This window comes from Heptranchias perlo, chromosome 25 (assembly GCF_035084215.1).
Source record: "Heptranchias perlo isolate sHepPer1 chromosome 25, sHepPer1.hap1, whole genome shotgun sequence".
NCBI classification, from domain to species: Eukaryota; Metazoa; Chordata; class Chondrichthyes; order Hexanchiformes; family Hexanchidae; genus Heptranchias; species Heptranchias perlo.
In genome coordinates, this window is record NC_090349.1 from 41,382,454 (window position 1) to 41,396,733 (window position 14,280).

Sequence of the window (14,280 nt, forward strand, 5' to 3'; positions counted from 1 at the left end):
ATTACATATCGAGCACTGATGGCATTAATAGGGAAAACTCTCTCACAGGCCAGTTATATTACATAGTTTGTCAATGGAAAGAAATTTCCACTTCACATTGATTGAAACTGTGAATTCGAACCCTACTGATGTTAGCCAGATGAAATTCAGGCACGCTGTGGAGTGCCATTTTGAGGAGGTCGTCTAACACACCTTTTCAGCTGCAGTGTTACTGCTACAGTGCAAAGTGAACTTCTTAAAATTTGATTTTTCACTCTTTCAATGTTGGCAAAGAGCTAACTGTTCCACTGCCTATTTGACGACATTAAAAATGTAACCTGGATTAAAGTCCTAGTGAGTGGATATCTGTACTTGTACACATGCAAGAATCAAAATTTGCCTAGGCGAAATAGGGAGCATAACTGGAAGCTGCTCGACATCATTCTTTCCAGGTACTGGTCTCAAACTAGTACTCGCCGTACAAGTGTGCCATTAGTGTATAGGAGCTGATTCAACACACTCTTCAAATCAGATGCTTCATCTTGATTGTTACCATTCAAACTTGCTGTACACACTCTTTTCTCGGCCCCAGCGAAAGGTCTATTTCCACACACACCCTATAATCTTCAACCTGAACTTATGCACAAAGTAATCTGGCACGGCAGGCCATGGGTGAACAATGAACCTTTGACAAGTAACGTAGTGGAAATAGGATGGGTTACCACCATAGGCTCTTGGTCACTCTGACAGATATATAAATCTAACTGGCTGCATTTCTCAGGCAGCTAACTACAAATCAGATTTATTGAGAAAAATAAAATTACCAGAGACAAAAGTTTAAAACAACAAGATAGATAAACTACGAGTGCTTTTTTTTTTATTCGTTCATGGGATGTGGGCGTCGCTGGCGAGGCCGGCATTTATTGCCCATCCCTAATTGCCCTTGAGAAGGTGGTGGTGAGCCGCCTTCTTGAACCGTTGCAGTCCGTGTGGTGAAGGTTCTCCAATAGTGATGTTAGGAAGGGAGTTCCAGGATTTTGACCCAGCGACGATAAAGGAACGGCGATATATTTCCAAGTCGGGATGGTGTGTGACTTGGAGGGGAACATGCAGGTGGTGTTGTTCCCATGTACCTGCTGCTCTTGTCCTTCCAGGTGGTAGAGGTCGCGGGTTTGGGAGGTGCTGTCGAAGAAGCCTTGACGAGTTGCTGCAGTGCATCCTGTGGATGGTACACACTGCAGCCACTGTGCGCCGGTGGTGAAGGGAGTGAATGTTTAGGGTGGTGGATGGGGTGCCAATCAACAGGCTGTTTTGTCCTGGATGGTGTCGAGCTTCTTGAATGTTGTTGGAGCTGCACTCATCCAGGCAAGTGGAGAGCATTCCATCACATTCCTGACTTGTGCCTTGTAGATGGTGGAAAAGCTTTGGGGAGTCAGGAGGTGAGTCACTCGCCGCAGAATACCCAGCCTCTGACCTGCTCTTGTAGCCACAGAAGTTATGGCTGGTCCAATTAAGTTTCTGGTCAATGGTGACCCCCAGGATGTTGATGGTGGGGTTTCGGCGATGGTAATGCCGTTGAATGTCAAGGGGAGGTGGTTAGACTCTCTCTTGTTGGAGATGGTCATTGCCTGGCACTTGTCTGGCGCGAATGTTACTTGCCAGTTATAAGCCCAAGCCTGGATGTTGTCCAGGTCTTGCTGCATGTGGGCTCGGACTGCTTCATTATTTGAGGGGTTGCGAATGGAACCGAACACTGTGCAATCATCAGCGAACGTCCCCATTTCTGACCTTATGATGGAGTTTCTCACTTAGGTTGCAGAATCTGTTGCGAAAACAATAAAACATTTCTAGGTTCTACATTTTCGCAGTAATATTACACTTTCACTTTGTACCAACATCGGTTGATGCAAAAAAATTAGACGTGAAATTGAATATTCACAGTGTCTAACTCACCCCAGCACATTAGCTGCCTGGCAAAACAGAGATTCATCAAAGAACCCTTGATATGTCACTCCAATTATACTGCTTTTTTTGCTTTGTAGTCCAAATTGGGACAAAGGAAGATAGTACAAAGGTATCCTTCCCAATCACACAACAGTGCCAATCAAAAAAATTGTTCAGAGGCACAGAAACTGCCTGACAGGTTATCCCAATATAATATTTACACAGATGAAACAAAAGAACTCTGGTACAGAGACAGTGATAACCTTTCCCACACCCCTAGTGGGCTGGTCAGCACTGATAATGGTGATCTTCTATGGTATTTGTTAAGCAATCCACCCAGTTAGAGGCAGCAAGTCCCTTTAAACCGGCCTAACCCATTAGTCAAGAGAAGCATTTTCTCAGAAACCATGAATTTTCTCCAGAGATTACGAATTCCCATGAAGAAATGTTAAAATGTACAGTCCTTTATCTCCAAAACTCTGCTGCCCGTACCCTAACTCACACCAAGTCCTGTTCACCCATCACCCCGTGCTCACTGACCTACATTGGCTCCCGGTCCGGGAACGCCTCGATTTTAAAATTCTCATCTTGTTTTCAAATCTCTCCATGGTCTCGCCCTTCCCTATCTCTGTAACCTCCTCCAGCCCTCCGAGGTCTCTGCGCTCGTCCAATTCTTGCCTATTGCGCATCCCCAATTTTAATCGCTCCACCATTGGCGGCCGTGCCTTCAGCAGCCTAGACCTTAGGCTCTAGGCTCTGGAATTCCTCCCTAAACCTCTCCACCTCCTTACCTCTCTCTCCTCCTTAAAACCTACCTCTTTGACCATGCATTTGGTCACCTGTCCTAATATCCCCTTATATGGCTCGGTGTCAAATTTTGTTTGATAATTGCTCCTGTGAAGTGCCTTGGGACGTTTTACGACGTTAAAGGTGCTATATAAATGCAAGTTGTTGTTGCTTCGAAAGAAGACGTCTCCAATTCGTCACGACAGTACCTCGTACTGATGTTACTTCTGCTTCCTCACATAGTTAAGCTAGGAAGCTATTTAAACACTTCTTCCCACACCACTCAACAAAAATAGAAGCAAAGGATGTCAAGGGCAATCATAATTCTCTATATAACCACTTGATTTTCTTTTTAATGGTTCTGCTGGTGAGACACCTTCATTAAAATACATGTCACGACCAGTCGTTTTATGCTAACTACAAAAGCTGCTATTTATCCGTCTGTGTAAAGATTAATTGTACTCCTCTCAATGTGATTTATTGTACACAATGTATAATCTACTGGATGGCAATATTCCAAGTGCTCCAGGTGCAGAGAAAGGAGAAACTATTGCTTGCACAAAGGGAAAACATTACTAGTTACAGAGTACTAGAGTTGCCCAAACTGTTTACAAAGACTTACGGTTGCCATGTTGATGTGACAATAAGTCATGCAGAACAGATGGTTCCAGGTTCCAATGCTGAACTGTGCTGAGATAACTGATCTCATCCGGGACCATAGCAGAGGTACAGCAATTGGTGAAGCATCTCAGAACCAGGGAAAGAAAGATTAACCAGGGTTCTCAATGCTGACTGCTATCCAAAGACCCCACCCCATTAGAAAGTGTGGACATGCGGTTGCGAGGGACAGAATCAGGCTTGGCTGTGATGCTTCCTGTGGTCAGTCAAAGCTCACCCTTTGGGCTCACACATGAAGAAGGGGTACTTGGGTGAGCTGCTACAGAGTGAACTGGGGCCCATGCTACTGTACCATGGTGAGTCAGGGACAAAAGGAGAGGAAGGGAAATAAAAGTACTCAACTGCACATCTTCATCTGCAAATCTCAGACAAACTAGAAGTAAAGCTTTCAAGAAGTTTAGAGAGGGATTACTGTGTTGGACTAACTAATGCAAAAGGGCACAATCAACTTTTAAAACATCCAACTAAAACACTTGCAAATATAGCAGAAAGAAAGAAACTGCATTTACATATCACATCCTCAAGACATCCCAAAGCTCTTCACAACCAATGGATTACTTTTGAAGTGCAGTTACTCTTGCAATGTTGATAAGCGTAGCATCCAATTTACACACAGCAAGGTCCCACAAACAGCCAACGAGATGAATGACCAATTAATCTGCCTATTGTAATGTTGATTGAGGGAGGGATGTTGGGCAACGAACCACAACTTCCTACTCTTTGATTAGTGCCACAGGATCTTTTACATTCCCCTCTGAACTACTGGAACAGGCACACAAGGCCTTGTTTTAACGTCTCATTGAAAGATGGCGCTTTAGACAATGCAGCACCCCCTCAGAACTGCACTGAAGTGTCAACCTAACTTATGCACTCAAGTCTTGGGAGTGAGGGTTGAACCCTCAAAACATTCTGACTTAGAGGCAAGAATGCTGCCAATTGAGCCAAGCCGACCTTGCTGACTTTAAATACAATGCTAGTTAAGGAGCAAAACTATGCTTTTGTGTCCCTGGTTCGAAGCATCATTCTCTAATGAATGAAAGGGAGAAGGCAACCAACTCTTGTATTTATGTCAACGTGCCTGTGCAACTGATGTCTTGGAGGTGTGAGCGAGCACCTTGGGCGACTTGTCCCCTGATTTCCCATTCCTTCTTCCCCTGGGAGGTAGTGGGAAATCTAGTGGGTGCCTCACCTCTGCTCAGAACCTCCAAGTGATATACACACGCCATCACTGACCAACCAAATAATGAACTCTCTCTATTATTTTTTTAAACTAGTGAAGTTTGAACATACCAGTCATGCTGTACAGGCAGTGGTATATTCCAACCATATTTCTTGGCATCTTTAATGGCACCCCCCAGTAGGGCTCCTTGATGCATTAGCTTTTTGGGAATACAGCCCACATTGACACAAGTACCACCGAGACCCCATCTGGTGCCTGGAATGACAGCAAACAATGATATATTATAGGTTGCACACCTTCTTACAGCAAAACAGATGCCACATGCAGAATATAGAAAACATACAAGAAAGAGATTGAATGGAGACAAAAATATCTTGCATTTCTGCAGTACTTTTCATGTCCTCAACACATCCCAAAGTGCTACACAGCCAATTAATCACTTTTGTTGTTTTGTAAGCAAATGTCAGCAAGGTCCCACAAACAGCAAAATAAAATAAATGACTAGTTAATATGCTTCGGTGGTGTTGATCGAGACACCAGGAGAGCTCCTTGCTCTTCTTCAAATAATACCATAGCATCTTTTACATCCACCTAAACAGGCAGACTGGGCCTCAGTTTATCGTCTCATCTGAAAGACAACACCTCCGACAGTGCAGCGTTCCCTCAGTACTAAAATGTCAGACTGGATTATATACTCAAGTCCTGCACTGAGGCTTGAACCTACAACCTTCAGACTCAGAAGTGTGAGTGCTGCCAACCAAGTGAATCTGATCCAAAGGTGCTTATTTTTCACATAAAATAGCAACTGATTGGTTTACAAGTTTCTTATGTTGCATGGAATAAAAAATTTGCATTTTCCTTATTTGTCCTTTTTTTTGCCTTTTCTTCGAGTCCTTCTCCCGCTGTCACCACATCTCATCCTTGGCCAAAAGGGTAGTCAGGTGCTTTGGGAACCATAATTCCTGACTGCTTATTTTAGTAAAAAAGTAGACACGAGTATAAAATGGTGAAACAAATTGTGAACTCACCTCAACTAACTTTTCATTTATCAAAATAACTGGTACTTCAATTTAACCAGAGGAAAATTAATTCTAGGGCTAGGAAACAGAAGGAAAATATCTGCCATCTGCCAGGTTTCTTGCTCCTGCAGTGACCCTTGGTAGAACAGGACATAGGTCAGCAGAAATCAGCTTAAACGGGACTGGATTCAACAGGGAGGTGGAAGGAGCAAGAGTATTAATGATGGAGCGCAAGGAGAGGCTGGAGATGAGGCAGGGTAGTGAAGGTGGGTGACGGTAAGACAGAGGATCTCAGTCCCGAGCAGCAGCCAATATGCGCACAAGAAGGAACCACCTGTAGTTACATTTACAAACTGTTTCCGTTCCGAGAAAGTCCGAACCCTTCAATGAGTTCTAACTTTACTTGGACAACTGTGAAAGGAGGAGTTGGGGCCAGTGGGAAGGTGGACAGAGTTTAGGCCTGCATTGTGGCCTGGATCAGGGCTGCAGTTTGACACCAAGACTTGTGAATCCAATTACTGCAATCCTATTTCAGTCTCCCAGTGAAAGTTGCCCGGTTACAGTGTATCTGAGGGAGCTTCAATCAATTTTATCATGTAGCCACACCTGAGGAATAGACACTTGGGCAGGGTGGAAGAGGGCTGCTAGCACCTGTAGACTGGACAACTGTAGCACTGACCCCAGCATGAGTCGCTGTCTTTTGAAAGGTGGGGGGGGGGAGGGGGGGGGGGGGGATGAAAAGTACCCAGCTAATAGAACACTGACGGTCACCAAATGACAGTACCAAGTCCTGCCTAAATATACATTCGACGTTTTACACAGTAAAGTGGTCAGGCCACAAACCCTAGTTCACTAAAATAGTCGCTTTCATCCAAAATACAGCCTATGTCAATAAACCAGCAAAATAAAACTCGAATAACACAATAAGGAATTCAGGAGAAACTTCTTTACCCAGAAAGTGGTTAGAATGTGGATACTCGCTACCACAAGGAGTAGTTGAGACGAACAGTATAGATGCATTTAAGGGGAAGCTGGATAAACACTGAGGTAGAAAGGAATAGAAGGATATGCTGATCGGGTGAGATGAAGTAGGGTGGGAAGAGGCTCGTGTGAAGCATATAAACACCGGCATGGACCAGTTGGGCCGAATGACCTGTTTCCATGCTGTACATTCTATGTAATTCAATGTCAGCGGTCTTCTGCAGGACAGGATCGGAGTGACTGCTGTGGCAGATCTTCATTTTTGATCAAAAACTACAGTAGAGGTTCAATCTCGTCAGTACAATGAAGAGTGGGATTGCACAAGCAGGTCTGCACTCAAATTCTAGTGCTACATTTATAATTATAGCAATCTAAATGCAGTGCTAAAATTTAATGATAGGGAGGTGCAATTTGCCAACTGTAAGCAGTTTGCATTTTAGCAGAGGAAACAATTTTCTTACCTTTAGGTGAAGCCTCCACATAATCTAATACTGCCACTTTCCTGTCGTACTGGGCCGCTGTAGGTAAGTAAATGCAAACAGCAATTAGGCTGCACTTCTGTTTTACGCAGCAGCCAAACAACAGTGATTATGTGAATATAGTAACAATAATACTTGCATATATGTATTAAATGCTAACGGAAGGTTACATCACCTCCATGCTGCGCTCACGCACCAGCTTTCAGCCGCCTTATCAAGAGACATAGGAAAAGGCACCTGACCATCCCCTTAGTCAGGGAACAGTGTGTGGCACCACAAGAGAGAGAGAGAGAGAATGGAGAGCCACACACTGTTCCAGTATAAGTAGCAAAGTAAATTTAGAATGAGGGAGAATTTTGTATACTGTTTTACATTTTTTAAATGTAATAAACTCATAAAAATGCCAAATTACTGTCTTCCTTTCCATTGAGCCAGGTCAGGAGAGGTGATTAAAATAGTCACCCCTTCAGATTCCCATTTCTCGCAACTGAAGTCCTCCACCTAGTGGCTTCATTAAGAATAATGGTTCTTTTTAGGTCAGATGATTCATTATCTGATTAACCAAAGCCAGAATCTCTGTCTGCAGGGCCAGTGGTAGACACGGGCCAGTCAGTGACCAGAGAGAACTTTCAAAATGCTAACAAAACAGCTCTGTCCCTTTAACAGTGACAGGGAGACACTTGAACAAACATTTTAGCCACTGAGCTGATTCAACAAACACAGAATTTCATAGCACAGGACGCCGCCATTTGGCCCATTGTGCCTGCACCGACTCTCTGAAAGAGCTATCCACTTACTCCCATTCCCCACACTCTTTACCCAGAGAGTGGTTAGAATATGGAGCTCGCTACCACAAGGAGTAGTTGAAGCAAATAGCACAGGTACCTTTAAGGGGACGTTAGATAAACACAAGAAGAAGAAAGGAATGGAAGGATATGCTGATAGGGCTAGATAAAGAGGGGTGGGAGGAGGCTCGTATAGAACATAAACCCTGGCATAGACCAGTTGGGCCAAATGGCTTGTTTACGTACTGTAGACTCTATATAATTCTATGTAAAACTTTTACATTTTACTTTTTCAAATATTTATCCCCTTCCCTCTTGAAAGCTATTATGGATTCTACTTCCATCACTGTTTCTGGTGCAGCATTACATGTCCTATCAACCCTCTGCATAAAAAATTCTCTTACCCTCCTCTTTTGTTCTTTTGGTGGTGCCCTTAAATTTATGCCCTCTAGTTGCCTCCTAAGTTGCTGAGGGAAGTAAGGGTGGACATTGCGGAGGCACTGGCCATAATCTTCCAATCCTCCTTAGATATGGAGGTGGTACCAGAGGACTGGAGAATTGCAAATGTTACACCCTTGTTCAAAAAAGGGTGTAAGGATAAACCCAGCAACGACAGGCCAGTCAGTTTAACCTCAATGGTGGGGAAGCTTTTAGAAACGATAATCCGCAACAAAATTAATAGTCACTTGGACAAGTGTGGATAAGTGTAGATTAATAAAGGAAAGCCAGCACAGATTTGTTAAAGGCAAATCGTGTTCAACTAACTTGATTTGAGTTTTTTGATGAGGTAACAGAGAGGGCTGATGAGGGCAATGCGGTTGATGTTGTGTACAAGGACTTTCAATAGGCGTTTGATAAAATGCCACATAATAGGCTTGTCAGCAAAATTGACGCCCATGGAATAAAGGGGACAGTGACAGCATGGATACAAAATTAGCTAAGTGACAGGAAACAGAGAGTAGTGGTAAACGGTTATTTTTCGGACTGGAGGAAGGTATACAGTGGTGTTCCCCAAGGGTGGTACTGGGACCACTGCTTTTTTTTGATATATATTAATGATTTGGACTTGGGTGTAGAGGGCACAATTTCAAAATCTGCAGATGACACAAAACTTGGAAGTATAGTAAACAATGAGGAGGATAGTAATAGACTTCAAGAAGACACAGACAGGCTGGTGGAATGGGCAAACATATGGCAGATGAATTTAATGCAGAGAAGTGCGAAGTGATACATTTTGGCAGGAAGAATGAGGGAAGGCAATTCTAAACTAAATGGTATAATTATAAAAAGCGTGCAGGAACAGAGATACCTGGGGATATATGTGCACAAATCGTTGAAGGTGGCAGGACAGGTTGAGAAAGCAGTTAAAAATGCATATGGGATCCTGGGCTTTATAAATAGAGGTATAGAGTACAAAAGCAAGGAAGTTATGTTGAACTTTTATAAAACACTGGTTCGGCCACAACGGGAATATTGTGTCCAATTCTGGGCACTACACTTTAGGAAAGATGTGAAGGCCTTAGGGAGGGTGCAGAATAAATTTACTAGAATGGTTCCAGGGATGAAGGACTTCAGTTACATGGATAGACTGGAGAAGCTGGGGTTGTTCTCCTTCAAGCAGAGAAAGTTGGGAGGAGATTTGATTTGATAATTATGTTCAAAATCATGAAGGGTTTAGATAAAGTAAATAAAGAGAAACTGTTCCCATTGGCAGAAGGGTTGAGAACCAGAGGAGACAGATTTAACTTGATTGGCAAAAGAACTAAAGGCGAAATGAGGAAAAACTTTTTTACGCAGCGTGTAGTTATGATCTGGAATGCGCTGCTTGAAAGGGTAGTGAAAGCAAATTCAATCGTGGCTTTTAAAAAGGAATTGGATAAATACTTGAAGGGAAAAAATATACGGGAAAAGAGCAGAGGAATGGGACTAACTGGTTTGCTCTTACAAAGAGCTGGCACGGGCTCAATGGGCCAAATGGCCTCCTTCCTTGCAGTAACCATTCTATGATTCTATGATTTTAGCTACTGACTCAACAACCAATGGAAATAATTTTTCCTGAATTAGCTTACCAAAATCCCTCACAATTGTGTAAACCTTCTTTATTCTAATGAAAAGAGCCTCCGTTTCTCTAGTCTCTCCTCATAACTGAAGTCGCTCATCGGTGGTATCATCTTAGTAAATCTTTCCGAAAAGTAAGGCACCCAAAGCTGGACAAAACATTCTAACCGCGGCCTAACCAGTGATTTGGATAGGTTTCCAATATCTTTTGGCTTTTGTACGCTGTACCTCTTTTGTAAATCCCAGGATCCTATAAGCTTTATTTTTGCAACTTGTCCTCCCACTTTTAAAGATTTGTGCATGTCCAGTTATATATCCTTAATAATTCTTGAACTTCAGTACATGCTTATTAAATATAAAGGGCAATTACTTGGAAGTCGATTATAATTATGATTAGATCCTATTAATCAATCCCCCCATTCCCTGCTCTTTCCCCTCCACTCATCCAAAAACATTTTCAAAATATATAAAAACACAGCTTTCTCGTAACAAAAATAACAGGCAATGAAGCAGGCGAATAAGGCATTTCTAACAGACACTCTGTCCAACTATTAGATTTAGACCTGCAGCAAAATAAAAAACAGCAAAACACAGTAAAAAGAACTTATCTTTAAGAACGTTGCACTTTGTCACGTCTCTCACTGTGTCCCAAAACAATTCACATTAAATGAATGATTTTGAAGTGCAGTCACCTTCCTATGTAGGCAAACATGGCCACCAACAGGGTCCCTCCAACAGTGAGGAGGTGAGTGACCAGTTAATCTGGCCAGAGTGTTGGCCAGGACACTGGGGGTATGCCGTCTAGAATTGCGCCATGGGATCTAAAACATTCCACCAAAAAGGCAGACGGGGCCTGGGTTTAACATCTCTTCTGAAGGACGGCGGGGAAAAGGGGAGCCTTCATATTGATCCACAAAATGTCAGCCTGTCAAACATGTATACAAATATAAATAACAAGGGTCACAATCAATAAAACAGAAAGGAAACAGGAAAAAGTGACAATATTGTACGAAACAAGAGTTTAAATGATTAACTTATTAACAGGCTAATAGCAGAGTAATTTACATTGAGTCCACTGTAGGTGTTAAAAGGTTTAAGCGTTGGTTTACATTACACTCACTTTAATTATAGCCAGTTGGTTCAGAAGCATTTGAACCTACTGTGGAGAAACCTTTGTTCTCAACAGTGTAGTGAGTATAATCACAGATTTATTAAATAGCATGGTTATCAGTAGGAGGAAGGAGAGGAGAAAGAGAAAAATCTACTGAACTCTGGCAAATGAGTGTCCCCATTCTACGCTTTGGAAACAACAAACGGGATTTCCAAGTGTAGAGCTCTTCCGACCATTTGACTGATTAAAACAGTGAGTTGCGGAGCCCAACAAATCAGGTTTCTCACCTGGCTGATCAATGGTAAGGGTACTTGACAAATCAGGTTTCTCACCTGGCTGATCAATGGTAAGGGTACTACAGTGGCCTCAGCAAGGGAGGGGAAAACTGGGAAGTGTCCCTGCTCCTGGTGGTTATCTGGTAACCTGTGCTGGAAGTGCATGTGACCGGGCTCAGCTGTGACGCCTCCCATAATCAAATAACTTGTTACCATTCACCGCTTAGCTCGCACATAGACACGTGGCCAAGCTGGTCGGAAAACTGCCCCCCACAGGACCATAGACCAGCAAGGAGTCATCGTATCCACATCACAGAAACTCCGTGAAACACACAAAACCATGCAGATGATTATTAACCAACTTTAACAGAAAATAAATTATTGTAGGCAAGGAAGAACGCTATGGTTAAAATAATTAACTCTTGTCAATTGCAGATATTCAGAATACTAAAAACTTTCTATTTTACAATATTTAACAACAAATATATGGATCATTCTTGCAGGGAGCAAATAACTGGAGGTGATATTTGCAAAGAATACTCATACTTACAAAGTTAATGTTGCAGTCAACAAAATCCCAAATCATCAGTATCTCCATACAGGAAATATTTACCATATTAATGTATATAATATGGATACAGTAGTGTCGTGGTTGTGGTACTGGACTAGCAACCCAGAGGTCATGAGTAAGTTATGAAATTGAATTCAATACATCTGGTAATGAAAGCTGCCAATTCCAGTGTACAACATTAGGATGATTTACCTCTTTCCATGCATCCTGTACCTTGAGGGCTTCATTAAATCATGACAGAAGTGTAACATATACTCATTATAAGCGTCCTTGTTATGTTAAGTAAGTTGTACCTTCTTTAGAACACGCAAGGCCACCAGAACCTCCTCCAATCACCAACAGATCATACTCATATTTTCCTGCAGAAGAAAGAAACAAACGAAATGAAAAAAGATTGCACAGCGCAGGTCGTTCAGGCTAGACACACAGAAGTAGACACACAGCTCCATGCCCTCTCTAAGCAGATAAATATGGAACAGTTTTGGTAAATTCTCAGATCATCATTTCTTTGTCTGAAGTGGAGGATAAAAAGAGGGAGGAAAAACAGAAACAAAAAATAACTACAAATAATGGGCCAGAATTTGCTGTCAAAACAACAGTGAGGCTAATGTCGCTCACCATTATTTATGCGCAAATCGCACAGCAATTTCAGGCAAGGGGCAGATGCGTGTTTAAATGCAGAAATCCAGAAGGAAGGTGGGGTTAGAATGGGCACCTGGTTGTTCTTCGAGCCGGCGCGGACACGATGGGCCAAATGACCCCCTTTCTGGGCTATATCTTTTCTATGGGTCTAAGTTGGTGTCTGAGATCATTGCTCCGCTGTTAGCTTTGCAAAAATGGCATCTCGCTGTCTGACTCGCCATTGAATGGCATAAAGTTCCTGTACATGCGCAGTAGATACGAGCTAAGCTCGCCACAGAAAGTAAGGGCTTGTTCATTTCAGTCCAAGTGCCTTTTTTAACAGCATGATAAGTCTTAATTACTGCCAAACAACCTCTGGCACTGAAAATTAACTTTTACAAGTGTGGAGTCTCATTCCTTCAGCTTTTGTTGTTGGAGATTTTTTTCAGTTGAATTTTTTTTTTAATTATTTTTTTTCTCTCTTAATCCAATCTTTCTTTCCTTCTCTTTATGTTGCTTTCTGTACCAGATTTGACATTAAGTTCACTTCCTGATTCAGAATCTGCGCTGTTCATTAATAATGCTTCAATCTTATTGGTTAAGGAGGCACACAGTTGCTTGCCCTGGTCAGACATGCTCTGTCGAGGACACTGCTGTTTTCCATCTCCCACTTCCAGCAACTTGCCGTGAAAAACATACAAACAGCTGATCTGATTGTGACCTCAACCCTACTTTCCCGTTCTACCTACGATAACCTTTGACTCTCTTGTTAATCAGGAATCTATCTAACTCAGCCTTAAAAATATTCAATGATTCTGCCTCCACGCTCTCTGGGAAGGGAGTTCCACAGACTCACGACCCTCAGAGAAAAAATTTCTCCTCATCTCCGTCTTAAATGGGAGACCCCATATTTTTAAACTGTGTCTCCTGGTTCTAGTCTCTCCCACAAGGGGAAACATCCTCTCAGCATCTATCCCTTCAAGGCCCCTCGGGATCTTACATGTTTCAATAAGATCACCTCTCATTCTACTATACTCCGATGTGTACAGGCCCAACTTGTCCAACCTTTCCTCATAATATAACCCCCTCATCCCAAGAATCAGTCGAGTGAACGCTTCTCTGAACCGCCTCTAAAAGCAATTAATGTCCTTTCTTAAATAAGGAGACTAAAACTGCACACAGTATTCTAGATGTGGTCTCACCAATGCTCTGTACAACTGTAGCAAAACATCTCTACTTTTATATTCCATTCCCCTTGCAATAAATGACAACATTCCATTTGCCTTCCTAATCACTTGCTGTACCTGCATACTAACTTTTTGTGATTCATGTACTAGGACACCCCAGATCCCTCTGCACCTCATGGTTCTGCAATCTCTCTCCATTTAAATAATATACTGCTTTTTCTATTCCTCTTGCCAAAGTGGACAAGTTCACATTTTCCCACATTATACTCCATCTGCCAATTTTTTGTCCACTCACTGAACCTATCTATATCCCTTTGCAGACTCCTTATGTCCTCTTCACAACTTACTTTCCTACCCAACCTTTGTGTCATCAGCAAATTTAGCAACCATACATTCGGTTCCCTTCATCCAAGTCATTGATGTGGATTGTAAGGGGGGAGAAGGGGAGGGGAGGGGGGGGGGGAGAAGGGGAGGGGGGGGGGAGAACGGGGGATGGTGGGGGGAAGAGAAGGGGGGGGGGGGGGGGGGGAGAAAGGGGGAGGGGAGGGGGAGAAGGGGAGGGGGGGGAGAGAAGGGGGGGGGGGGGGGGAGAAGGGGGAGGGGGGGGGAGAAGGAGGGAGAGGGGA

General features: G+C 42.9%; 1 protein-coding gene across 1 annotated transcript in view; it reads right to left on the bottom strand.

Moving 5' to 3' along the window:
• Window positions 1-14,280, bottom strand: part of txnrd2.2 (thioredoxin reductase 2, tandem duplicate 2) — a 61,019-nt gene that overhangs the window by 45,790 nt on the left and 949 nt on the right. Inside the window, exons 2-4 of the mRNA XM_068006112.1 lie at window positions 12,140-12,205; window positions 7,029-7,085; window positions 4,678-4,822 (exon numbers count right to left, since the gene is read on the bottom strand). Coding sequence (XP_067862213.1) covers window positions 4,678-4,822; window positions 7,029-7,085; window positions 12,140-12,205 — 268 coding nt within the window. The remainder of the gene's footprint in view (window positions 1-4,677; window positions 4,823-7,028; window positions 7,086-12,139; window positions 12,206-14,280) is intronic.